This window comes from Heterodontus francisci, chromosome 25, assembly GCF_036365525.1.
Source record: "Heterodontus francisci isolate sHetFra1 chromosome 25, sHetFra1.hap1, whole genome shotgun sequence".
Classification (NCBI taxonomy): domain Eukaryota; kingdom Metazoa; phylum Chordata; class Chondrichthyes; order Heterodontiformes; family Heterodontidae; genus Heterodontus; species Heterodontus francisci.
Window position 1 is genome coordinate 15,918,381 of NC_090395.1, and position 26,440 is coordinate 15,944,820.

Below are 26,440 nucleotides of genomic sequence, written 5' to 3' on the forward strand. Positions count from 1 at the left end.
GATTAGATCAAACCGTTTACCTCAATTTGTGCTGCTAGTTCATCTATCTTGCTGCAAATGCTTTGCACATTCAGATAAAGAGCTTTTAATTTGATTTTTTTAACGACTGTTCTTTGTATGGACCTTATTCGCTGATGCACTGTTACCATTAAACTCTCTGTCCCTTCCTGTCCCAGTCTGCTTGTCTTTACCCAAATTGCTACACTCTTCTATTGCCCCAACTTTTCTCTTTAGATCTCCCTTCACCTGAACTCTTCCCCCCCCCACTTTTATTTTAAATCTCTATCCACAGCCGTAACTTTACAGAGTCACTGTTCATTCATTTTAAAAAAATTTGTTTATGGGATGTGGATATTGCTGGCTAGGCCGGGATTTATTTCCCATCCCTAATTGCCCTTGAGAAGGTGATGGTGAGCTGCCTTCTTGAACCACTGAAGTCCTTGGAGTGTAGGTACACCCACAGTGCTGTTAGGAAGGGAGTTCCAGGATTTTGACCCAGCGACAGTGAAGGAACGGTGATATAATTCCAAGTCAGGACGGTGTGTGACTTGGAGGGGAACTTGCAGGTGGTGGTGTTCCCATGCATCTGCTGCCCTTGTCCTTCTAGGTGATAGAGATCATGGGTTTGGAAGGTGCTGTCTAAGGAGCCTTGGTGAGTTGCTGCAGTGCATCTTGTAAATGGTACACACTGCTGCCACTGTGCATTGGTGGTTGAGGGAGTGAATGTTGAAGGTGGTGGATGGGTGCTAGTCAAGCGGGCTGCTTTGTCCTGGATGGTGTCAAGCTTCTTGTGTATTGTTGGAGCCGCACTCATCCAGGCAAGTGGAGAGTATTCCATCACACTCCTTCCTTGTGCCTTGTAGATGATGGACAGACATTGGGGAGACAGGAGATGAGTTACTCGCCACAGAATTCCTAGCCTCTGACCTGCTCTTGTGACCACAGCATTTATGTGGCTGCTCCAGTTCAGTTTCTGGTCAATGGTAACCCCCACGATGTTGATAGTGGGGGAGTCAGCAATTGTAAAGCAATTGAAAGTCAAGGGCTTGATAGCACTGTTGACGACCCCTTCCATCACTTCACTGATGGTCGGGAGTAGACTGGCAGTAATTGGCTGGATTGGATTTGTCTTGTTTTTTGTGCACAGGACTGTGCAATTTTCCACATTGCAGGGTAGATGCCAGTGTTGTAGCTGTACTGAAACAGCTTGGCTTGGGGTGTGGCTATTTCTGGAGCACAGGTCTTCAGTACTATTCAGGGTCAGTTGCTGTGTAACTGTATGGAGTCACTGTGTATTCAGGGTAAGGGTCACTCACTGTGTAACTAAAAACATAAGAACATAAGAAACAGAAGCAGGAATAGATCATGTTTTTCATGCTCTCTCTTTGCTTTCCTAATTTCCTTTTTAATTTCACCCCTGCACTTTCTGTAGTCCTGTCGGCTTTCGGCAGTTTTGAGCATTTGGTAACTGACATAAGCTTCCCTTTCTCGTCTTGTTCTACTCTGTATGCTCTTTGATACACGGGTGGGTGAAGGGGTTTCGAGATTTGGGAGTTCCACCCTTTTTCTTTGTAGGAACATATTTGTTCTGAACCTTCTTTATCTCCTCTGTCTAGCCTCTCATGCCTCCTCATAGCTGTGATTGTTTCTTTAATCATTATGGCAACACTACCCCCCACCCCTCATTTTACCGCCTCTCTATCCTGTCTGAAACCCTGTAACCAGGAATATTGAGCTGCCATTCCTGCCCTTTAAGCCATGTTTCAGTAATGACTGGGATATCATACGTCCAAGTGTCTATCTGCACCCTCAGATCATCTGCCTTATTCACTGGACTCCTTGCCTTGAAGTATAAACCACTAATCAGTGAACAACTCCTTTGTTGTCTATTTTCTAGCTTTTGTTTCATCTGTTTCCACACTCACTTATTAATTTCCTGCCTTCGATTTCCAGCTTTGCTTCTATTCCTTCTGAATCTACACACAGGCTCCCACCCCCCTGCCAAGTTAGTTTAAACCCTCCCCAACAGCACTAACAAATCTCCCCACCACGATAATATAAAAGCAAAATACTGCAGATGCTGGAAATCTGAAATAAAAGCAAGAAATGCTGGAAATACTCAGCAGGTCAGGCAGCATCTGTGGAGAGAGAAGCAGAGTTAACGTTTGAGGTCAGTGACCCTTCTTCAGAGCTGGCAGATATAAGAAATGTAAAAAATTTTAAGCAAGTAAAGCGGGGGTGGGGCAAAAGATAACAAAAAAGGTGTAGGTAGGACAAGGTCACACAATAACTGACCAGAAGGTCCTGGAACAAAGGCAAACAATATGTTAATGGTGTGCTGAAAGACAAAGTGTTAGTACAGAGAGGGTGTTAATGGACTGAAAATTGAACACCCACAATCACAAACATGAAAAAAAACAGTGGGTAGGCAAAGTAGAAACAAACTGAACAATCTAAAATAATATAATATAATAACTAAAAATGAAAGTAAAATGGGGGGCTGTCATGCTCTGAAATTATTGAACTCAATGTTCAGTCCGGCAGGCTGTAGTGTGCCTAATCGGTAGATGCGATGCTGTTCTCTGAGCTTGCGTTGATGTTCAGTGGAACACTGCAGCAATCCTAGGACAGAGATGTGAGCAGGGGGGAAGTGTTGAAATGGCAAGCAACCGGAAGCTTGGGGTCCTGCTTTTGGACTGAGCGGAGGTATTTTGCAAAGTGGTCACCCAGTCTGCGCTTGGTCTCCCCAATGTAGAGGAGACCACACTGTGAGCAGCGAATACAGTATACTACATTGAAAGAAGTACAAGTAAATCGCTGCTTCACCTGAAAGGAGTGTTTGTGGCCTGGGACAGTGAGGAATGAGGAGGTAAATGGGCAGGTATTACACCTCCTGTGATTGCACGGGAAGGTGCCGTGGGAAGGGGATGAGGTGGTGGAGGTAATGGAGGAGTGGACCAGGGTGTCACAGAGGGAACGATCCTTTCGGAATGCTGTCGGGAAGGGAGGGAAAGATGTATTTCGTAGTGGCATCACGTTGGAGGTGGCGGAAATGGCAGAGGATGATCCTTTGGATATGGAGGCTGATGAGGTGGAAAGTAAGGACGAGGGGAACCCTGTCACGGTTCTGGGAGGGAGGGGAAGGGGTGAGGGTAGAGGTGCGGGAAATGGGCCGGACATGGTTGAGAAACCTGTCAACCACAGTGGGGGGAAATCCTTGGTTGAGGAAAAAGGAAGATATATCAGAAGCGCTGTCATGGAAGGTAGCATCATCAGAGCAGATGCGTGAGAGACGGAGAAACTGGGAGAATGGAATGGAGTCCTTACAGGAAGCAGGGTGTGTAGAAGTGTAGTCGAGGCATCAAGATCAGCGCAGGCTTGGAGGGCCGAATGGCCTGTTCCTGTGCTGTACTCTTCTTTGTTCTTTGTTTTGTAGCTGTGGGAGTCGGTGGGTTTATAATGGATATTAGTAGACAGCCTATCCCCAGAGATAGAGTCAGAGTAGAAATAGCAGGATATAAATCGAATGAATACGTGGCTGAAGAGATGGTGTGAAGGGGAGGGTTTTAGATTCCTGGGGCATTGGGACCGGTTCTGGGGGAGGTGGGACCAGTACAAACTGGACAGGTTACACCTGGGCAGGACCGGGACTGATGTCCTAGGGGGAGTATTTGCTAGAGTGGTTGGGGAAGGTTTAAACTAAAATGGCAGGGGGATGGGAACCTTTGCAAGGAGTCAGAGGAGGGGGGTGGGGGGGGATCAAAGACAAGAACAAAAGACTGTAAGGGGAATAAGAAAAGTGATAGGCAGAGAAGTTAAGGGCCAGAATCAAACAGGGCCACAGTGAAAAATCATGGGAAGGGGACAAGTAATGTTAAAAAGACAAGCCTTTAGGCTTTGTGCCTTAACGCGCAGAGCATTCGCAATAAAGTGGATGAATTAATCGCACAGATTGATGTAAACGGGTATGATGTAGTCGGGATTACAGAGACATGGCAGCAAGGTGACCAGGGATGGGAAATGAACATCCAGGAATATTTAGTATTTAGGAAGGACAGACAAAAAGCAAAAGGCGGTGGAGTTGCATTGCTGGTTAAAGAGGAAATTAACGCAATAGTGAGGAAAGATATTAGCTCTGATGATGTGGAATCTGTATGGGGAGAGCTGAGAAACACTAAGGGGCTAAAAACGTTGGTGGGGGTTGTACATAGACCCCCAAACTGTAGTGGTGATGTTGGGAATGGCATTAACAGGAAATTAGAGATGCATACGATAAAGGAACATCTGTAATTATGGGTGAATTTAATCTTCATATAGATTGGGTAAATCAAATTAGTCACAATATCATAGAGGAGGAATTCTTGGAGCGTATACGGGATGGTTTTCTGGACCAATACGTTGAGGAACCAACTAGAGAACAGGCCATCCTAGACTGGGTATTGTGTAATGAGAGAGGCATAATTGACAATCTAGTGGCGTGAGCGACCATAATATGATAGAATTCTTCATCAAGATGGAGAGTGACGTAGTTGATTCTGAGACAAGGGTCCTGAATCTTAGCAAAGGAAACTACGAAGGTATGAGGCGCGAGTTGGCCATGACGGATTGGGAAACGTTACTTAAAGGGATGATAGTGGGCAGGCAATGGCAAACATTTAAAGAGCACATGGATGAACAGCAACAATTGTTTATACCTGTCTGGCGCAAAAGTAAAACGGGAAAGGTAGCCAAACCATGGCTTACAAGGAAAATTAGAGATAGCATTAGATCCAAGGAAGAGGCATATAAATTTGCCAGGAAAAACAACAGACCTGAGGATTGGGAGCAGTTTAGAATTCAGCAAAGGAGGACCAAGGGATTGATGAAGAAGGGGAAAATAGAGTACAAGAGCAAGCTTGCGGGAAACATAAAAACTGACTGTAAAAGTTTCTATAGGTATGTGAAGAGAAAAAGATTGGTGAAGACAAATGTAGGTCCCTTACAGTCAGAAACAGGGGAATTTATTATGGGGAATGAAGAAATGGCTGACCAACTAAATGCATACTTTGGTTCTGTCTTCACAAAGGAGGACACAAATATCATACCAGAAATGAACTCCAGTGAATATAATTCTAACCGACTCAATCTCTCCTCATACCTCAGACCCGCCATCCCAGGAATCAGTCTGGTGAACCTTTGCTGCACTCCCTCGATAGCAAGAACATCCTTCCTCAGATAAGGAGACCAAAACTGCCCACAATATTCCAAGTGTGGCCTCACCAAGGCCCTATATAATTGCAGCAAGACATCCCTGCTTCTGTACTCGAATCCTCTCGCTATGAAGGCCAACATACAATTTGCCTTTTTTGCCGCCTGTTGCACCTGCATGCTTACCTTCAGCGACTGGTGTACGAGAACACCCAGGTCTCGCTGCATATTCCCCTCTCTCAGTTTATAGCCGTTCAGATAATAATCTGCCTTCCTGTAGAAACCTATAAAATTTTAACAGGACTTGACAGGGTAGATGCAGGAAGGATGTTCCCGATGGTGGAGGAGTCTCGAACCAGGGGTCATAGTCTAAGGATATGGGGTAAACCTTTCAGGACTGAGATGAGGAGCAATTTCTTCACCCAGAGAGTGATGAGCCTGTGGAATTTGCTACCACAGAAAGCAGTTGAGGCCAAAACATTGTATGTTTTCAAAAAGGAGTTAGATATAGCCCTTGGGTCTAAAGGGATCAAAGGGTGTGGGGCGAAAGCGGGAACAGGTTACTGAGTTGGATGATCAGCCATGATCATAATGAATGGCGGAGCAGGCTCAAAGGGCCGAATGGCCTACTCCTCCTATTTTCTATGTCTCTATGTCTATGAGACAGAGAAGTTGAGGAAGAGGAGGGAAGTGTCGGAGATGGACCATGTAAAGGTGAGAGAAGGGTGGAAATTAGAAGCAATATTGGTACTGGCTCTGTTGGGGTGCAAGCCATCTGGCTTGTACAGATCCCACTGCCCCTAAAACTGGTCTCAATGTCCCATGAATCTAATGTACATGCTACTTGTCCCCTAACTCCACAACATCTGATCTTAGTTATGAATCTACTTTGTGACCTTATCGAAGACCTTTTGAAAATCCAAATATATTACACTTTCTGTTACTGCAAGCATGACCTTCCCTTTTGAAATCTGGGCTGACTATTCCTCATTATACTTTTGGTTTCTAAATGTTTCTTTATTACATCTTTGAATGAAGATTCCATTATCTTCCTACCGCTGATGTTAAGTTCACTGGATTATAGTTCCCTGGACTTGTTCCATCTCCTTTTTTAAATAACAGGAATCATATTGGCTTGTCAGTCAGTCCTCTGGCACTATTCCCTTTTCAAACGAATTTTCATCTATGTATAGATGTAACAGTTGTCATGAAGACTCCACCTGCCAAGAATGAGGCATATTAATTTTGTCACATGTACATTAATTTTAAACTGTTGCTGGAATGAAGAAATGACTTGTTTAAAGAGATCAGCAGTGGCTGGAAAACATGTGCATACTAACAGACAGTGCTTGGAGACAGTAGAACGGCTCCCTGATCCAATTAACCCAAATGGATTTTTATCACCAGACATTGAATGTGTAAGAAAGCCAGCATTCCAGGGCATCTGCTAAGATGGAGAATCCACAAACGCAGGAGTTTGTTAAAACAGCTAGTCACATGACTAACCTGCTGGCACAGGTTTTTGTTTGAACTGCTCATAGCGCAGTTTGGGTCAGATTGCAACTGAACTGGGAAGAAGAGAGCCTCTCCCCTGGCTAGCTCTCTCTGTCTCTCTCTCTCTCTCACACGAATCTTTGGATCCACTGAAGTCACTTAAACCTCAAGAGAGAAAAGACTCCTTGATCGAAACAAGTTTTAATGCATTCACTGGGCCCCAACGAAACGGCAAGACTTACCTGTAATCAAAGACGCTACATCGAACTAAAAGGACAGTAAATAAATCCAGTTATTGCCTCAAACTTTTTCCCTTTATTATTTCTACTTTTCTGTCCCTATCTGCGCGTGTGTTTCTCGCGTATGCATGCCAGTGTGGTCAGGAATATGCAAGCTCAGGAATAGAAAGGGTGCAGTCACGATGTTGGGTGTTTACTACAGGCCTCCCAACAGCCAGCGGGAGATAGAGGAGCAGATATGTAGACAGATGTTGGAAAGATGTAAAGGTAACAGGGTTGTAGTGGTGGGTGATTTTAACTTCCCCCATATTGACTGGGACTCACTTAGTGCTAGGGGCTTGGATGGGGCAGAATTTGTAAGGAGCATCCAGGAGGGCTTCTTGAAACAATATGTAGATAGTCCAACTAGGGATGGGGCCGTAATGGAGCTGGTATTGGGGAATGAGCCCGGTCAGGTGGTCGAAGTCTCAGTCGGTGAGCATTTTGGGAACAGTGACCATAATTCCATAGGTTTTAAGGTACTTGCGGATAAGGATAAGAGTAGTCCTCGGGTGAAGGTGCTAAATTGGGGGAAGGCTAATTATAACAATATTAGGCAGGAACTGAAGAATTTAGATTGGGGGCGGCTGTTTGAGGGTAAATCAACAGCTGACATGTGGGAGTCTTTCAAACGCCAGTTGATTAGAATCCAGGACCGGCATGTTCCTGTGAGGAAGAAGGATAAGTTTCGCAAGTTTTGGGAACCTTGGATCACGGGGGATATTGTGAGGCTAGTCAAAAAGAAAAAGGAAGCATACGTAAGGGCTAGAAGGCTGGGAACAGACGAAGCCCTTGAGGAATATAAAGAAAGTAAGAAGGAACTTAAGCAAGGAATCAGGAGGGCTAAAAGGGGTCATGGAAAGTCATTGGCAAACAGGATTAATGGAAATCCCAAGGCTTTTTATACATATATAAAGAGCAAGAGGGTAGCCAGGGAAAGGGTTGGCCCACTCAAGGACAGAGGAGGGAATCTATGCGTGGAGCCAGAGGAAATGGGCGAGGTACTAAATGAGTACTTTGCATCAGTATTCACCAAAGAGAAGGACTTGGTGGATGATGAGTCTAGGGAAGGGAGTGTAGATAGTCTGGGTCATGTCGTTATCAAAAAGGAGGTGGTGTTGGGTGTCTTGCAAAGCATTAAGGTAGATAAGTCCCCAGGGTCTGATGGGAACTACCCCAGAATACTGAGGGAGGCAAGGGAAGAAATTGCTGGGGCCTTGACAGAAATCTTTGTATCCTCATTGGCTACAGGTGAGGTCCCAGAGGACTGGAGAATAGCCAATGTTGTTCCTTTGTTTCAGAAGCAAGCGAGCAAGGATAATCCAGGAAATTACAGGCCGGTGGGCCTGGGATGCCTGTCTAAACTAAAACCTTCTGCACTTCTGGGGTCCGTATCCCGTAAAGTCAAACATTTCCAGATCCTGAGAAAGCATTCTCAGAGCAGGTGGTGGTCACATGGGCTCCCCAGGCTTTCAAGAGCTGAATAGCAAAGGTACCAATTCCTCCGGATCCCCCAAGGATCAGAACACGTTTGCCTTTGCAGTTGTCTTTTCTCAGTGGTAGGGAAATTTTTGGAGAGGATTCTTCGGGACAGGATTTACTCCCATTTGGAAACAAATGGACTTATTAGCGAGAGGCAGCATGGTTTTGTGAAGGGGAGGTCGTGTCTCACTAACTTGATCGAGCTTTTTGAGGAAGTGACAAAGATGATAGATGAAGGAAGGGCAGTGGATGTTGTCTACATGGACTTCACTAAAGCCTTTGACAAGGTCCCTCATGGCAGACTGGTCCAAAAGGTGAAGTCACACGGGATCAGAGGTGAGCTGGCAAGATGGATACAGAACTGACTCGGTTGTAGATGACAGAGGGTAGCAGTGGAAGGGTGCTTTTCTGAATGGAGGACTGTGACTAGTGGTGTTCCGCAGGGATCAGTGCTGGGACCTTTGCTCTTTGTAGTATATATAAATGATTTGGAGGAAAATGTAGCTGGTCTGATTAGTAAGTTTGCGGACGACACAATGGTTGGTGGAGTTGCGGATAGTGATGAGGATTGTCAGAGGATACAGCAGGATATAGATTGGTTGGAGACTTGGGCGGAGAAATGGCAGATAGAGTTTAATCCGGACAAATGTGAGGTAATGCATTTTGGAAGATCTAATACAGGTGGGAAGTATACAGTAAATGGCAGATCCCTTAGGAGTATTGACAGGCAGAGAGATCTAGGCATACAGGTCCACAGATCACTGAAAGTGGCAACGCAGGTGGATAAGGTAGTCAAGAAGGCATACGGCATGTTTGCCGTCATCGTTCGGGGCATAGGAGTATAAAAATTGGCAAGTCATGCTGCAGCTGTACAGAACCTTAGGAATATTGTGTGCAATTCTGGTCGCCACACTACCAGAAGGATGTGGAGGCTTTGGAGAGGGCACAGAAGAGGTTTACCAGGATGTTGCCTGATCTGGAGGGTATTAGCTATGAGGAGAGGTTGGATAAACTCGGATTGTTTTCACTGGTTCGACAGAGGTGGAGGGGTGACATAATAGAGGTTTACAAAGTTATGAGTGGCATGGACAGAGTGGATAGTCAGAAGCTTTTTCCCAGGGTGGAAGAGTCAGTTACTGGGGGACATAGGTTTAAGGTGCGAGGGGCAAAGTTTAGAGGGGATGTGCGAGGCAAGTTTTTTACACAGAGGGTGGTGAGTGCCTGGAACTTGCTGCCGGGGGAGGTGGTGGAAGCAGGTACGATAGTGACGTTTACGAAGCATCTTGACAAATACATGAATAGGATGGGAATAGAGGGATATGGACCTCGGAAGTGCAGAAGGTTTTAGTTTAGACAGGCATCTAGATCGGCGCAGGCTTGGAGGGCCGAATGGCCTTTCCCTGTGCTGTACTGTTCTTTGTTCTTTGAGAGGGAGCTAAGAACACGGTGTTTTAAAAAATTAAACCCTGTTACAGTTAAAGCAGGCAAAGGCTGAGAGGGAACCCCTAGACCCTTTTCTCACCTGGTCATAACATGGTGCTTCTGCTGTCTCTTCCTGAACTTCTTTTAACAAGTGTGGATGCAGGGGTTTTTTCCTCTAAACGTGTGACTAGTTTATCAGTTATCTCCCCACTTTCTACCTTAAATGTCTTTCTATCTTTTTTGATCTCTTCTTCTAACGTCAAATACACCTTGCTAGTCTCCCTGGTAAATACTGGGGCAAATATTTCTGTCCTTTCGCTGTCATTACCTGTGAGTTTATCTTGTGCATCCCCTACTGGCCCGATCCTAATTTTCTTTTGTTATTTGTGTGGCTGCAGAATATTTTACTATTTTATTTTCTAGTTATCGATAAATTAACTTCATTGTTCTGCTTTGCTTTCCCAATCGTTTTTTTCACTTCTTTCCATCCAACTTTGTATTCCCTTTTGTCTTCCTCTCCACTATCATCAATGTACTTCATGTTTCTTTCGTTTCAGTTTTACCCTTCATAGTTAAACACCATCCATGGTGTTTTATTATTGGCTAGTTTGTTATTGTGATTTGAGAGGAAGATATTTCTCTTGAATTCTATTGATCACCATTTTATAAATTTCCCACTGCAGTTCTATCTCTTTATATGTCAATTTTTTACCCTATTTATTTTTGCTCGTTCCATTCTCAGCTGCTCAAAATGAGCCTTTGTCCAGTCTATTACTTTGGTCTTTGTCTTTCTTGTGTCTTTCTCAATCACTTTTTAAAAATATTATGGGCTGAATTTTACCTGCTTGCCACCATTCCTGGCGGCGACTTGAAGAATGGCGTGTATCACGCGTGACATTTCTGCCGCTGAGTCCCCGCGCTATTGAGCGGGGGCTCATTAAAATGGATGAGGCAGAATGGCCGCCCCCAATGACGTCGAGGGGGTGGCTGCCCCGTCCCTGGTAACGGAGTCCGGCACCACTGCACAGGTGCTGGTGCCATTTTTAAAGGGCTTTACGCCCATAGAAGTAATTTTGATTTTTAAAGGTACAGTGTTCATTATTTTTTATTAACAAATAATAATGATATGGAGGCCTTTCCCCAACCCTCCCCCCAATGTTCATTTCATTACCCAATAGAAACAACACTTGCCTTTCTCCCTCCCCGCACTTACCACCTCAACCGTCTAACTTTTGCCCTTCAACCCCTTCCCACCATCCTCACAGCCAATAAAAAGTGTTTTCCCCACTCCCCCACCCTGAAAATGTTGTTCCTCCCCCTCCCCACCAGTTTCTCACCTCAGAACTCCATACAGAGTTCCGAAGGCGCTCAGCTGCAGTAAAATCGGTGTGGGATGGCCACTGCCTGCAGGTAAGTTCATTCACATCTATTTAAAGTTAATTTAAATATTTAGATGAAGGCCCTGCCGCCGGGCAGCAGGGCGGCCGCACCGAGGTCCGACCACCGCCAGTGAAATGCGGCAGGCCCTTCACGATGTCGGGGGTCGAGGCGGGCCTCTCCCTGCAGTATTTTACTGGCCCCCCTTGCCGCGACCCAAGAGTGTTCGCCCACTCTTGATTCTTTTATTTGTATTGGCTCTTTTCCCATTGCTAAATCCGGCAGTGATTCCTCTCTTGTTTCCAGTCTCTGCACCCATTTTCCTACCTCCTCTTCCCATTTTATTTGGGGGTAGTTCAAATCTCCCATTATTATTAACTTTTTTCCTCATTTCCCTTCCATTGTTAGGTAGTCTGTAGATTATTCATATTAACATGATTGATCCCTTCTTATTCTTTGTCTTAATCCATATGGATTCTGTTTCTATCTTAGTATTAGTTATGTTTCTTTCTGTTATTACAATTATGTTATCTCTAATTAATACAACTGCCCCACTCCTGCCACTTCCTTCCCTATTCTTTCGATATACATTATGACTTGCAGTATTTAACTGCCAGCCCTGTTTATAATGTAACCATGTTTCAGTTATCCCGACTCCATCTGGCTGCTCGCTGAGAATTTTTGCCTCCAGTTCCTGCGCCCGTTTTGTTTCCGATACTATGCATATTGCTGTACAAGCAATTATAATTCCTTTTTGTTAATCGTTCCCCTCACTTTATTTTTAACAAGTCATATTTGTTTTGTAACTGTATCAGTTCCCTGACTGTTTGTTATCCTGTTCCTTACCTTGGTCTGACCAGTATTCTCATTTCCTCTTTCTTTTATCTTCAGACTTATGTTATTTTCACAACCCCTGTTTTACTAGTTTAAAGTCCTATCCACAGCCCAATTTATCCTTTCTGTTAGCCCATCCCAGCACCTTCCTATCCCAGTACTGGTAAATGTCCCATTATGTTATGTTCACTATTGCCTAGATGTTTCCTTATGCTTAATTCTCTTAATTGCTTTCGTTCTTTTCCCATTGCTACATCTAGCAGTGAATCCTCTCTTGTTTCTGATCACTGAACTCCTCCTTCCTACCGCAGTCTTTCAGGGCGTGACATTGTCTAGGTCTTGCTGTATGTCTACATGGACTGCTACATTATCTGAGGAGACGTGAATGGTGCTGAACATTGTGCAATCACCTATCTCCTAGCCGAGTAACCCAGTTCACTTCAGCTAACTCAGCTTTCATGCCCACATTGTTGGCCTTATTTAAGTTTAAAATACTAGTCTTGGACCCACTCTTCTCTCTTTGAAACTGGATGTAAAATTCAATCACATTGTGGTCACTGATTTTTCCAGTTTATATGTAGATTAAAATCACCCATGATTATTGCCATCCCTTTATCACAAACACCCAATATTTCTTCTTGTATACTTAATCCTACATTGTGTTTACTGTAGACCATTCCCACTAGTGACTTCTTTTCTCTACTGTTCCTCATCTCCACCCAAACCAATTCGAAATCCTGATCTCCTGAACCAAGGTCATTTCTAACTATTGCACCAATGCTATTAACAGTGCTACCCCTCCACCTTTACCAAGTTTCCTATTCTTCTTGAATGCCATATACCCCTCAATATTGAGGATCCAATCCTTGTCATCCTGCAGCCACGTTTCAGTAATGGCTATCCTCCCTTTTCTTCCCTATGTCATTGGTCCCAGCATGGACCACGACAGCTCGATTTTCCCCCTCCCTTTCCAAGTTCCTCTCCAGTTGCTCCGAGATATCCTTTACCTTCGCACCAGGTCAGTAATACACCCTTCTGGATTCTTGGTCATGACTGCAGAGGACTCTATCCATCCCTCTAATTATCAAATCCCCTGTAATTACAACCTTTTGCTTCTGCTCCTTCCCCCCCCCTTGGACTGTCTCCTGCTTCCCCGGTGCCTTGGTTCACATTCTGCTCATCCTTCCTGCAGCCTTCATCCTTATTCCCACAGTTAGCTAGTATATTGTACCTGTTGGAGAGGAGCAGTGCCTGCAGGACCATCTCCTCTTACACTGCTGACTAACTAGTCATACTTCCCTTCCTGTACCGATTCTTTTCTCTGGTGTGACTGTATTGTGTTTAGAAATTCCTACCTCTTTGTATGTGTTGCAGTGAAACAATCTCACACTCCAGCTCAAAGATTCTGAGTTGGAGTGCCTCAATGCAGAAACATTTCCTACAAATGTGGTAATCCAGGACAGTCTCACTAACCACAAATTCCCATATACAGATATATGGTGACAAGATCACTGCCTACAAGGGTGGTGGAAGCAGAGATGATTAATGATTTCTAAAGGAAATTGGATGGACACTTGAAGGAAATAAACTAGGGTTGCAGGGAGAGAGCGGAGGCATGCACCTGATTGGATTGCTCTACAGAGAATGGATAGCGACTCAATGGGCCGAATGGCCTCCTTCTGTGTGGTATTAACTCTATGGAAGGAATTTAATGGGCCCCATGAGGACAGGTTTGGGGGGGGGGGCCATATAATTGTGACGGAAGGCGGGCCTGTCGCTTCCTGTTGCACTGCAATTAAGTCAGAGCTGGGAAAGGCCCAAAACAGTCTTCCCGCCCAGAGGCCAATTGAAGCTCTTAAGTGGCCAATCAGTAGCCGCTGGAATTAACCAGTGGCGGGGAGGAGGGTGAACTCCTCTGTGGGCAATCTGTGGCCCATTGAGGGCCCCCAGCGGCAAAGGCTGTTCCTCTGGTAACATCACCCCCACTGCCCTCATCGCACATCCTCCTGAACCCCCCCTCCCCCCACTCCCACTCTATCCCTGGGGCCTGCCAGATTTACCTCTGGTCCTGGGTTCCAGCGCTGGTCCTGTTCTCACGCTCCCGGTGGCACTGCCGATACTACTGAGCTGCCTGCCCTCTGATTGGCTGGCAGTTCTTGGAGGTAGGATCCCTATTCATAAAGGGATGGGGACCCTGTGCTGGGCACTTAAGTGCCTGAGCACCATTGAATTGTGCCGGGGTGGGGGGGCTCTGAAAGGTTGAGGCGGGGTTCCTCGCAGCTTTTAGGCCTGGTGCCGGGGTCCCTGTCAACACGACCGAATTCACCCTTAGGCTCCATGTCTCGAAGCTTGAGGAGAGGAAGGGAGGATAGAGGCCTAAGGAAGTAGGGAGGGGATTGGGAGAGATAATGGAAGGGATGGAGATGGTGGGTAGATGGTGTGAATCTATGTGAACAGAGGTTAGGATTTCAGTGAGCATATTTATCCTTCATCCAAAACCTAAAATGAATTATTTGGTCATTATTTCATTGCTCTTTGTAAATTGGAGCCACGTTTCCTACATCACAGCAGTGAATTCATTGGCTGTAAAGCGCTTTGGGACAACCTGAGGTTGTAAAACTTGCTTTATAAATGTAAGATTTTTCTGTCTTCCAGTGATCGTTTCCTATTTGTAACAATGTGATGAACTGTTAATGAGAGAGGTGTTGGTGAGGACAGACTGTGACCATGCTGAGTGCTCACTGATCTCTATGTTCAGGTTTACAGGTGGTTCTGAACTCGATCATCAGGGCCATGGTCCCTCTGCTCCACATCGCGCTGCTGGTCCTCTTCATGATCATCATCTATGCCATAATCGGATTGGAGCTGTTCATGGGCAAAATGCACAAAACGTGTTTTTACACTGGCACAGGTACAGTGTGAACACAGTGTGAACATACACAGGTACAGTGTGAACACAGTGTGAACATACACAGGTATAGTGTGAACACAGTGTGAACATACACAGATACAGTGTAAACACACACAGGTACAGTGTGAACACAGTGTGAACATACACAGGTATAGTGTGAACACAGTGTGAACATACACAGATACAGTGTGAACACACACAGGTACAGTGTGAACACAGTGTGAACATACACAGGTACAGTGAGAACACAGTGTGAACATACACAGATACAGTGTAAACACACACAGGTACAGTGAGAACATACACAGGTATAGTGTGAACACAGTGTGAACATACACAGATACAGTGTGAACACAGTGTGAACATACACAAGTACAGTGTGAACACAGTGTGAACATACACAGGTACAGTGTGAACACAGTGTGAACATACACAGGTATAGTGTGAACACAGTGTGAACATACACAGATACAATGTAAACACACACAGGTACAGTGTGAACACAGTGTGAACATACACAGGTACGGTGTGAACACAGTGTGAACATACACAGGTACAGTGTGAACATACACAGGTACAGTGTGAACATGGTGTGAATTTACACAGGTACAGTGTGAACACAGACACAGGTACAGTGTGAACATACACAGGTACAGTGTGAACATGGTGTGAACATACACAGGTACAGTGTGAACACACACAGGCACAGTGTGAACATGGTGTGAACATACTCAGGTACAATGTCAACACGGGGTGAACATACACAGGTACAGTGTGAACATGTTGTGAATTTACACAGGCACAGTGTGAACATGGTGTGAACACACACAGGTACAGTGTGAACACACACAGGTACAGTGTGAACATGGTGTGAACATACTCAGGTACGGTGTGAACACACACAGATACAGTGTGAACACACACAGGTACAGTGTGAACATGGTGTGAACATACTCAGGTACGGTGTGAACACGGTGTGAACATACACAGGTACAGTGTGAACATGGTGTGAATTTACACAGGTACAGTGTGAACACAGACACAGGTACAGTGTGAACATACACAGGTACAGTGGGAACATGGTGTGAACATACACAGGTACAGTGTGAACATGGTGTGAACACACACAGGTACAGTGTGAACATACACAGGTACAGTGTGAACATGGTGTGAACATACTCAGGTACAATGTGAACACAGTGTGAACATATACAGGTACACTGTGAACACGGTGTGAACATACACAGGTACAATGTGAACACGGTGTGAACACACACAGGTACAGTGTGAACACGGTGTGATCACACACAGGTACAGTGTGAACACGGTGTGAACATACAGAGATACAGTGTGAACATGGTGTGACCATACACAGGTACAGTGTGAACACAGTGTGAACATACACAGGTACAGTGTGAATATGGTATGAACATACACAGGTACAGTGTGAACACGGTGTGAATACACACAGGTACAGTGTGAACACAGTGTGAACACACACAGGTACGGTGTGAACACGGTGTGAACATACACAGGTACAGTGTGAACATACACAGGTACAGTGTGAACATGGTGTGAATTTACACAGGTACAGTGTGAACACAGATACAGGTACAGTGTGAACATGGTGTGAACACACACAAGTACAGTATGAACATGGTTTGAACATACACAGGTACAGTGTGAACATGGTGTGAACATACATAGGTACAGTGTGAACAGACACAGGTATTCTGTGAACACGGTGTGAACATACACAGGTACAGTGTGAACACACACAAGTACAGTGTGAACACGGTGTGAACATACACAGGTACAGTGTGAACAGACACAGGTACAGTGTGAACACGGTGTGAACATACACAGGTACAGTGTGAACATGGTGTGAACAGACACAGGTACAGTGTGAACACAGTGTGAACATACACAGGTACAGTGTGAACATGGTGTGAACACACATAGGTACAGTGTGAACACGGTGTGAACACACATAGGTACAGTGTGAACATGGTGTGAACACACATAGGTACAGTGTGAACATGGTGTGAACATACACAGGTACAGTGTGAACATGGTGTGAACACACATAGGTACAGTGTGAACATACACAGGTACAGTGTGAACACGGTGTGAACATACACAGGTACAGTGTGAACATACACAGGTACAGTGTGAACACGGTGTGAACACACATAGGTACAGTGTGAACATACACAGGTACAGTGTGAACACAGTGTGAACACACACAGGTACAGTGTGAACACAGTGTGAACACACATAGGTACAGTGTGAACACACACAAGTACAGTGTGAACATGGTTTGAACATACACAGGTACAGCGTGAACACAGTGTGAACACGGTGTGAACACACATAGGTACAGTGTGAACACGGTGTGAACACACATAGGTACAGTGTGAACACAGTGTGAACATACACAGGTACAGTGTGAACATGGTGTGAACACACAGGTACAGTGTGAACACGGTGTGAACACACATAGGTACAGTGTGAACACTGTGAACACACACAAGTACAGTGTGAACATGGTTTGAACATACACACGTACAGTGTAAACTCAGTGTGAACATACACAGGTACAGTGTGAACACACACAGGTACAGTGTGAACACAGTGTGAACACACACAGGTACAGTGTGAACACAGTGTGAACACACATAGGTACAGTGTGAACACAGTGTGAACATAAAAGCAAAATACTGCGGATGCTGGAAATCTGAAACAAAAACAAGAAATGCTGGATTCACTCAGCAGGTCTGGCAGCATCTGTGGAAAGAGAAGCAGAGTTAACGTTTCGGATCAGTGACCCTTCTTCGGAACTGACAAATATTAGAAAAGTCACAGATTATAAACAAGTGAGGTGGGGGTTGGGCAAGAGATAACAAAGGAGAAGGTGCAGATTGGACCAGGCCACATAGCTGACCAAAAGGTCACGGAGCAAAGGCAAACAATATGTTAATGGTGTGTTGAAAGACAAAGCATTAGTACAGATTAGGTGTGAATATACTGAATATTGAACATCAGCAAGTGCAAACCTGAAGAAAAACAACCTGAAAAAAACAGTGGGTGAGCAAACTGAACAAACTAAGATGAACTGAAATAAATACAAAAAAAGATTGTAAAAAATGTAAAAAGGAATGCCAAAAAAAAAAAAAAGGAAGAAAAAATAACTAAAAATGACTAAAAATGAAAGTAAAGTGGGGGGCTGTCATGCTCTGAAATTATTGAACTCAATGTTCAGACCGGCAGGCTGTAGTGTGCCTAATCGGTAGATGAGATGCTGTTCCTCGAGCTTGCGTTGATGTTCACTGGAACACTGCAGCAATCCCAGGACAGAGATGTGAGCATGAGAGCAGGGGGGAGTGTTGAAATGGCAAGCAACCGGAAGCTCAGGGTCCTGCTTGCGGACTGAGCGGAGATGTTCCGCAAAGCGGTCACCCAGTCTGCGCTTGGTCTCCCCAATGTAGAGGAGACCACACTGTGAGCAGCGAATACAGTATACTACATTGAAAGAAGTACAAGTAAATCGCTGCTTCACCTGAAAGGAGTGTTTGGGGCCTGGGATAGTGAGGAGAGAGGAGGTAAAGGGACAGGTATTACACCTCCTGCGATTGCAAGGGAAGGTGCCCTGGGATGGGGACGAGGTGGTGGGGGTAATGGAGGAGTGGACCAGGGTGTCGCGGAGGGAACGATCCCTTCGGAATGCTGACAGGGGAAGGGAGGGGAAGATGCGACTGGTAGTGGCATCACGCTGGAGGTGGCGAAAATGGCGGAGGATGATCCTTTGGATATGGAGGCTGGTGGGATGAAAAGTGAGGACAAGGGGAACCCTGTCACGGTTCTGGGAGGGAGGGGAAGGGGTGAGGGTAGAGGTGCGGGGAATGGGTCGGACACGGTTGAGGGCCCTGTCAACCACAGTGGGGGGAAATCCTCGGTTGAGGAAAAAGGAGGTCATATCAGAAGCACCGTCATGGAAGGTAGCATCATCGGAGCAGATGCGTCGGAGGCGGAGAAACTGGGAGAATGGAATGGAGTCCTTACAGGAGGTAGGGTGTGAAGAAGTGTAGTCGAGGTAGCTGTGGGAGTCAGTGGGCTTATAATGGATATTGGTAGACAACCTATCCCCAGAGATGGAGACAGAGAAGTCGAGGAAGGGAAGGGAAGTGTCAGAGATGGACCATGTAAAGGTGAGAGAAGGGTGGAAATTGGAAGCAAAGTTGATAAAGTTTTCTAGTTCGGGGCGGGAGCAGGAAACGGCACCGATACAGTCATCAATGTACCGGAAAAAGAGTTGGGGGAGGGGGCCTGAGTAGGACTGGAACAAAGAATGCTCGACATATCCCACAAAAAGACAGGCATAACTAGGACCCATGCGGGTACCCATAGCGACACCTTTTACTTGAAGGAAATGCATGGAGTTGAAGGAGAAGTTGTTCAATGTGAGAACAAGTTCAGCCAGGCGGAGGAGGGTGTTGGTGGATGGGGACTGGTTGGGCCTCTGTTCCAGGAAGAAGCGGAGAGCCCTCAAACCATCCTGGTGGGGGATGGAGGTGTAGAGCGATTGGACGTCCATAGTGAAGAGGAGGCGGTTGGGACCAGGAAACTGGAAATTGTCAAAATGACGTAGGGCGTCAGAAGAGTCACGGATGTAGGTGGGAAGAGACTGGACCAGCGGAGAAAAGATAGAGTCTAGATAGGAAGAAATAAGTTCAGTTGGGCAGGAGCAGGCTGACACAATGGGTCTGCCAGGACAGTCCCGTTTGTGGATTTTGGGAAGGAGGTAGAAGCGGGCTGTCCGGGGTTGCGGGACTATGAGGTTGGAAGCTGTAGAGGGAAGATCTCCAGAGGAGATGAGGTCAGTGACAGTCCTTTGGACGGTGGCTTGATGTTCGGTGGTGGGGTCATGGTCCAGAGGGAGGTAGGAAGAGGTGTCTGTGAGTTGGCGTTGAGCTTCTGCAAGGTAGAGGTCAGTACGCCATACAACAACAGCACCACCCTTGTCTGCAGGTTTGATGACCATGTCGGGGTTAGACCTGAGAGAACGGAGTGCCTCAAGTTCAGAGGGGGACAGGTTAGAGTGAGTGAGGGGGGCAGAGAAATTGAGACGACCAATGTCTCGCCGACAGTTTTCAATGAAGAGATCAAGAGCGGGTAAGAGGCCAGGGTGAGGGGTCCAGGTAGAGGGAGAATGCTGGAGGCGGGTGAATGGGTCTGCTGGTCGGGGGGAGGACTCCTGGTCGAAGAAGTGAGCCCGGAGGCGGAGGCGACGGAAGAAGAGCTCAACGTCATGCCGAGCGCGAAATTCATTGAGGTGGGGGCGTAAGGGGATAAAACTGAGACCTTTGCTGAGTACAGAACGCTCAGCATCAGAGAGGGGGAGGTCAGAGGGTATAGTGAATACACGGCAAGGGGTCAGATCAGAAGGGGTGGGGTCAGAGGGAAGTGAAGCGGAAGGAGGATCTGGAGGGGCATTAGTCCCCATCAGCTGCTGGAGCTTGCGTTCCTTAACACCTGAAAGGAAGAAAAAAAGTTTTTTGTTAATGCGTCGGATGAGACGTAAGATGAGATGAAACTGCGGAGTGGAACAAATTTGAGATAAGGTGAGACGGTGCTGCTGGAGAGAGAGGTCCAGTGTGTGCATATGGCGGCGCATAGCACTGAGTGTGGATCTCAGGATGCGGCGAGAGTAGCAGTCCGAGGAACGTTGTATTTCTCGGACTGAACAATGTTCCCGGTCTGAACATTGAGTTCAATAATTTCAGAGCATGACAGCCCCCCACTTTACTTTCATTTTTAGTCATTTTTAGTTATTTTTTCTTCCTTTTTTTTTTTTTTTGGCATTCCTTTTTACATTTTTTACAATCTTTTTTTGTATTTATTTCAGTTCATCTTAGTTTGTTCAGTTTGCTCACCCACTGTTTTTTTCAGGTTGTTTTTCTTCAGGTTTGCACTTGCTGATGTTCAATATTCAGTATATTCACACCTAATCTGTACTAATGCTTTGTCTTTCAACACACCATTAACATATTGTTTGCCTTTGCTCCGTGACCTTTTGGTCAGCTATGTGGCCTGGTCCAATCTGCACCTTCTCCTTTGTTATCTCTTGCCCAACCCCCACCTCACTTGTTTATAATCTGTGACTTTTCTAATATTTGTCAGTTCCGAAGAAGGGTCACTGATCCGAAACGTTAACTCTGCTTCTCTTTCCACAGTGTGAACATACACAGGTACAGTGTGAACATGGTGTGAACACACATAGGTACAGTGTGAACACAGTATGAACACACACAGGTACAGTGTGAACACAGTATGAACACACACAAGTACAGTGTGAACGCACACAGATATAGTGTGAACATACACAGGGACAGTGTGAACACACACAGGTACAGCGTGAACACAGTGTAAACATACAGAGGTACAATGTGAACATACACAGTTAGTGTGAACACACACGGGAACAGTGTAAACACACAGGTACAGTATGGACAGTGTGAACACATGGATACGTTATGAATCGTGTGAATAGCTAGGCACAAGGTGAACAGACATACAGTCTGAAAAATTGGGTGAATACAAATAGACACAGTGTGAACGTGTGTGTGTCTATATACATATATATATTGTATGTATATATATATACACACACACAGGCGCATGTACAGGTGTGTGTACACGCACAAACACAGGTACATGTGTACACACAGACACGCACACACACACATCATTACATGCAGAAGGAGGCCATTCGGCCTACATATATATATATATATATATATATATATATATACTGTACAGGGACTGTGGGGGATGACGGAATGGACTGTACATCACTGGGAAGGTTTAGTTCAGTGCTATTCTCTCAGTAACTCTCATTCCTCTTTGCCTTTTTTTCTCTCTCCTACTGTCTTTGGTGCTCTTCCCTTCTCACGCTCTCTTATTCACTGTCCTTCCTTTTCCCACTCTTTGTGCCCCTTTCCCTCACTTTGATTCTCTTCTTCCCTTTTCAATCCCTCCCTTCATTCAACCTTTTCTCTCCTCTCATTTTCGCTACCTCTTTCTTATTTTCCTCTCTTTCCTCCCTTTCCTGTCTGACTCTCCCCTTCCCTTTCTTTCACTATCCCTTTTTCTCTCTTTTTCTCCTTCTTCTCTCTGTCTCTCAATCCTCTCCCCCTCTCCTCTGTTCTATCCATCCTCCCCCTTTTCTCAAACCCCCTCTCACGTTCAAACTCCCCTCTTCCTCTCTTTCTCCATTCACTTCCCTTCACCCTTTCACGCTGTTCCCTCTCCTTTTCTCCTGTTTCTTTAATTCCTTCTCACTCCCCAACTCCACTTACCTCTCCTCCTCTCCTCCCCTCCCTATTCCCGTTGTCTGGTTCACCCTTGCCGCACCCTCTTTCTCCATTCTCCCTCTCTCCCCCTCTCTCTCCCCCTCTCTCTCTGCCCCTCTCTCTCTCCCCTCTCTCTCTCCCTCTCCTTGTCTCCTCTCTCTCTACCCCCTTTCTCTCCACTCCATCTCTCTCTCTTCTCTCTATCTCTCTCTCCCTCTTCCCTGATCTCTTTCTCTCTTCCCCCCCGTCTCTCTTTCTGCTCTCTCTCTCTCCCCTGCTCCCTCTCACCCGCTCCCCCTCTCTCTCCCCCACAGATATAATAGCTGATGACTGGCCAGCACCTTGTGCCCACTCAGGCCATGGCCGTCACTGCTCCATCAATGGCACCGAGTGCAGGTCAGGCTGGCCTGGGCCCAACAGTGGCATTACTCACTTCGATAACTTCGGCTTTGCGATGCTAACCGTGTATCAGTGCATCACCATGGAGGGCTGGACCGATGTCTTATACTGGGTAAGTACAGTCAGTATGTGACTGTTAGCGTGTGATATCCAGTGTAAGAACGTCAGTGTGTGACAACCGTCACAGTGTGAACAGAGCTCCACACCAAACCCTACAACGTCAGACGCACAGTTCACTCCTGGGATCCACCTGACCCAAAGACTTCACTCCCATAAGAACGTAAGAAACAGGAACAGGAGTGGGCCATTCGGCCCCTCGAGCCTGCTCCACCATTCTGTAAGATCATCGCTGATCTGATTGTGGACTTAACTCCCACTATTCTACCTGCCCCCGTAACCCTTGACTCCCCTGTAGATCAAAAATCTGTCTAACTCAGCCTTGAATATATTCAATGACCCAGCCTCCACCGCTCTCTGGGGAAGAAATTCCTTCTCATCTCCATCTTAAATAGGAGACCCCTTATTCTGGAACTGTGCCTCCTAGTTCTAGATTCCGCCAGAGGAAACATCCTCCCAGCATCTACCTTGTCAAGCTCCCTCAGAATCTTATATGTTTCAATAAGATCATCTCTCATTCTTCTAAACTCCAATGAGTACTGGCCCAACCTGCTCAACCTTTCCTCATAAGACAATCCCTTCATCCCAGCAATCAGCCTAGTGAACCTTCTCTGAACTGCTTCTAATGAAAGTAAATCCCTCCTTAAGTAAGGAGACCAAAAGTGTACACAGTACTCTAGGTGCCGTCTCACCAATGCCCTGTACAGTTTTAGCGAGACTTCCCTACTTTTACCCTCCATCCACCTTGCAATAAAGGCTAACATTCCATTTGCTTTCCTACTTGCTGTATCTGCATGCTGACTTTTTGTGAATCATGCACGAGGACACCCAGATTCCTCTGTACCACAGCATTCTGCAGTCTCCCTCCATTTAAATAATATCCTGCTGTTCTATTCGTCCCACCAAAATGGATAACCTCACACTTTTCCACTTTATAATCAATCTGCCAAATTTTTGCTCACTCACTTAACCTATCTATATTTCTGTAGACACTTTGTGTCCTCATCACAACCTGCTTTGTATTGTCAGCAAATTTGGCTGCAATACCCTCGGACCCTTCATCCAAGTCATTAATATAGATTGTAAATAGTTGAGACCCCCAGCACTGATCACTCTGGCACTGTACTAGTTACAGTTTGCCAACCTGAAAATGACTACTATCCCTACTGTACAGACAGTATCCCTACTGTCTGCTTCCTGTTAGTTAGCCGATCCTCTATCCATGCTAATATATTACCCCCAACACCAGGAGCCCTTATCTTGTGTAGTAACCTTTTATGTGGCAACTTATCGCATACCTTTTGGAAATCCAAATACATTGCATCGACTGGATCTCCTTCATCCATCCTGCTTGTTACATCCTCAAAGAACTCGAATAAATTTGTCAAATACAATTTCCCTTTCATAAAACCATGTTGACTCCACCTGATTGTATTATGATTTTCTAAATACCCTGCTACTGCTTCCTTAAAATGAATTCTAGCATTTTCCCAATGTCAGATGTTAGGTTAGCTGGCCTATTCTTTCCTGCCTTCTGTCTCCCCACTTTCTTGAATAGAGGTGTTACATTTGCAGTTTTCCAATCTGCTGGGACCTTTCCAGAATCTAGGGAATTTTGGAAAACTACATCCACTGTCTCTTCAGCCACCTTTAAGACCATGGAATGCAGATCATCAGGTCCAGGAGACTTGTCACCCTTTAGTCCCATTAGTTTTCCGAGTACTTTTTCTCTAGTGATAGTGATTGCTTTCATTTCCTTCCTCCCTTTTGACCCTTGATTTTCTATTATTCTTGGGATGCTTTTTGGTGTATTCTACTGTGAAAACTGATAGAAAATGCTTGTTCAAAGTCTCTGTCATTTCCTTGTTTACCAGGATCAACTTGACCCACATACTTCATTCCCGGGATTGGCCTGACCCACACACTTCAATCCCGGGATCGGCCTGACCCACACACTTCAATCCCGGGATCGGCCTGACCCACACACTTCAATCCCGGGATCGGCCTGACCCACACACTTCAATCCCGGGATCGGCCTGACCCACACACTTCACTCCCGGGATCGGCCTGACCCACACACTTCACTCCTGGGATCGGCCTGACCCACACACTTCAATCCCGGGATCGGCCTGACCCACACACTTCAATCCCGGGATCGGCCTGACCCACACACTTCAATCCCGGGATCGGCCTGACCCACACACTTCAATCCCGGGATCGGCCTGACCCACACACTTCAATCCCGGGATCGGCCTGACCCACACACTTCACTCCCGGGATCGGCCTGACCCACATAGTTCATCACGTCACAACCTTACTCCATATTAACGTCACCTCACTGAGTTTACACCAATGTGAACTTGACTCTTCGTCTTGTTCAGAGACGTGGCCAGTGTGAGTGTAGGTGAGACCAGGCCAGTGATCAACACTGACTATGGATCACCTGGGTGGGCTTTATGTATTTAAACACTTATTAAACGGTCAATACAGAAGGTGTCAGTGACCATTTGTGAAGCATCATCAACACACGGCTGGGATTTGGTTTGTTCTTGGCATTAAATTGTTCCAGCCACAACTTCCTGAAGCGGTAATTGCCCAGATCTGAAAGGTTACTGAAGTCCTGGGTGAGTAACAGGCATGGCAACATAAGAAATAGCAGGAGGAGGCTGTTCAGCCCCTCAAGCCTGCTCCGTCAAAGACTAAGATCATGGCTGATCTTCTACCTCAGCTAGATTTTCCAACCTGTTCCCTATATCCCTCGATCCCCTTAGTACTCAAAAATCTATCAACCTCTGCCTTGGATATACTGAGCAACTGAGCTTCCACAGCTCTCTGGGGTAGAGAATTCTAAAGGTTCGCAATCTTTGAGTGACAGATTTCTCCCCAGCTCAGTCCAATATGGCCGACCTGTTATTTTGAGGCTGTGACCCCATGTTCTGGACTCCCCAGCCAGGGAAAACATTCTGCCGGTATATTCCAATCCTCCGTGGCTACATGCATGGTGCTGGAGGACTGCCAGTCTACAACATTGTTTAAAAAGGGAGGAAGGGACAGACCAAGTAATTACAGGCCAGTCAAGCTATCCTTGGCGGTGGGCAAATTATTGGAAAAAGTTCTGAGGAGCAGTATTAATTGTAATTTAGAAAGGTATAGATTAATCAAGGACAGTCATCATGGATTTGTTAAGGGAAATCTGCATCAGACTAACTTGATTGAATTTTGAGGAGGTAACAAGGAGGGTTGATGAGAGTAAGACATTTGATGTAATCTACATGGATTGTAGCAAGGCTTTTTTTAAGGTCCCACATGGCAGACTGGTCAGAAAAGTAAGAGCCCATGGGATCCAAGGGAAAATGGTAAGTTGGATCCAAACTGGCTCAGTGGCTGGAAGCAAAGGGTAATGGTCAATGGCTGTTTTTGTGACTGGAAGACTGTTACCAATGGGATTCTGCAGGGCTCAGTACTGGGTCCCTTGCTGTTTGTGGTATATATCAATGAGTTAGACTTAAATGTAGGAGGCATGATTAAGAAGTTTGCAGATGATACAAAAATTGGCCGGTACAGACACAATGGGCCGAAAGGCCTTC

At 45.8% G+C, this 26,440-nt stretch overlaps 1 protein-coding gene across 6 annotated transcripts in view; it reads left to right on the forward strand.

Annotated features, from left to right (window-relative positions):
• Nucleotides 1–26,440, forward strand: part of cacna1sa (calcium channel, voltage-dependent, L type, alpha 1S subunit, a) — a 722,633-nt gene that overhangs the window by 317,505 nt on the left and 378,688 nt on the right. For all 6 annotated transcript variants that reach the window (XR_010977454.1, XM_068056917.1, XM_068056913.1 and 3 more), the window contains 2 exons: nucleotides 14,833–14,985; nucleotides 22,652–22,848. Coding sequence is in view for 5 of the 6 variants with exons in the window: in XM_068056913.1 (XP_067913014.1) it covers nucleotides 14,833–14,985; nucleotides 22,652–22,848 (350 nt within the window). In the remaining variant the exon portion in view is untranslated. The remainder of the gene's footprint in view (nucleotides 1–14,832; nucleotides 14,986–22,651; nucleotides 22,849–26,440) is intronic.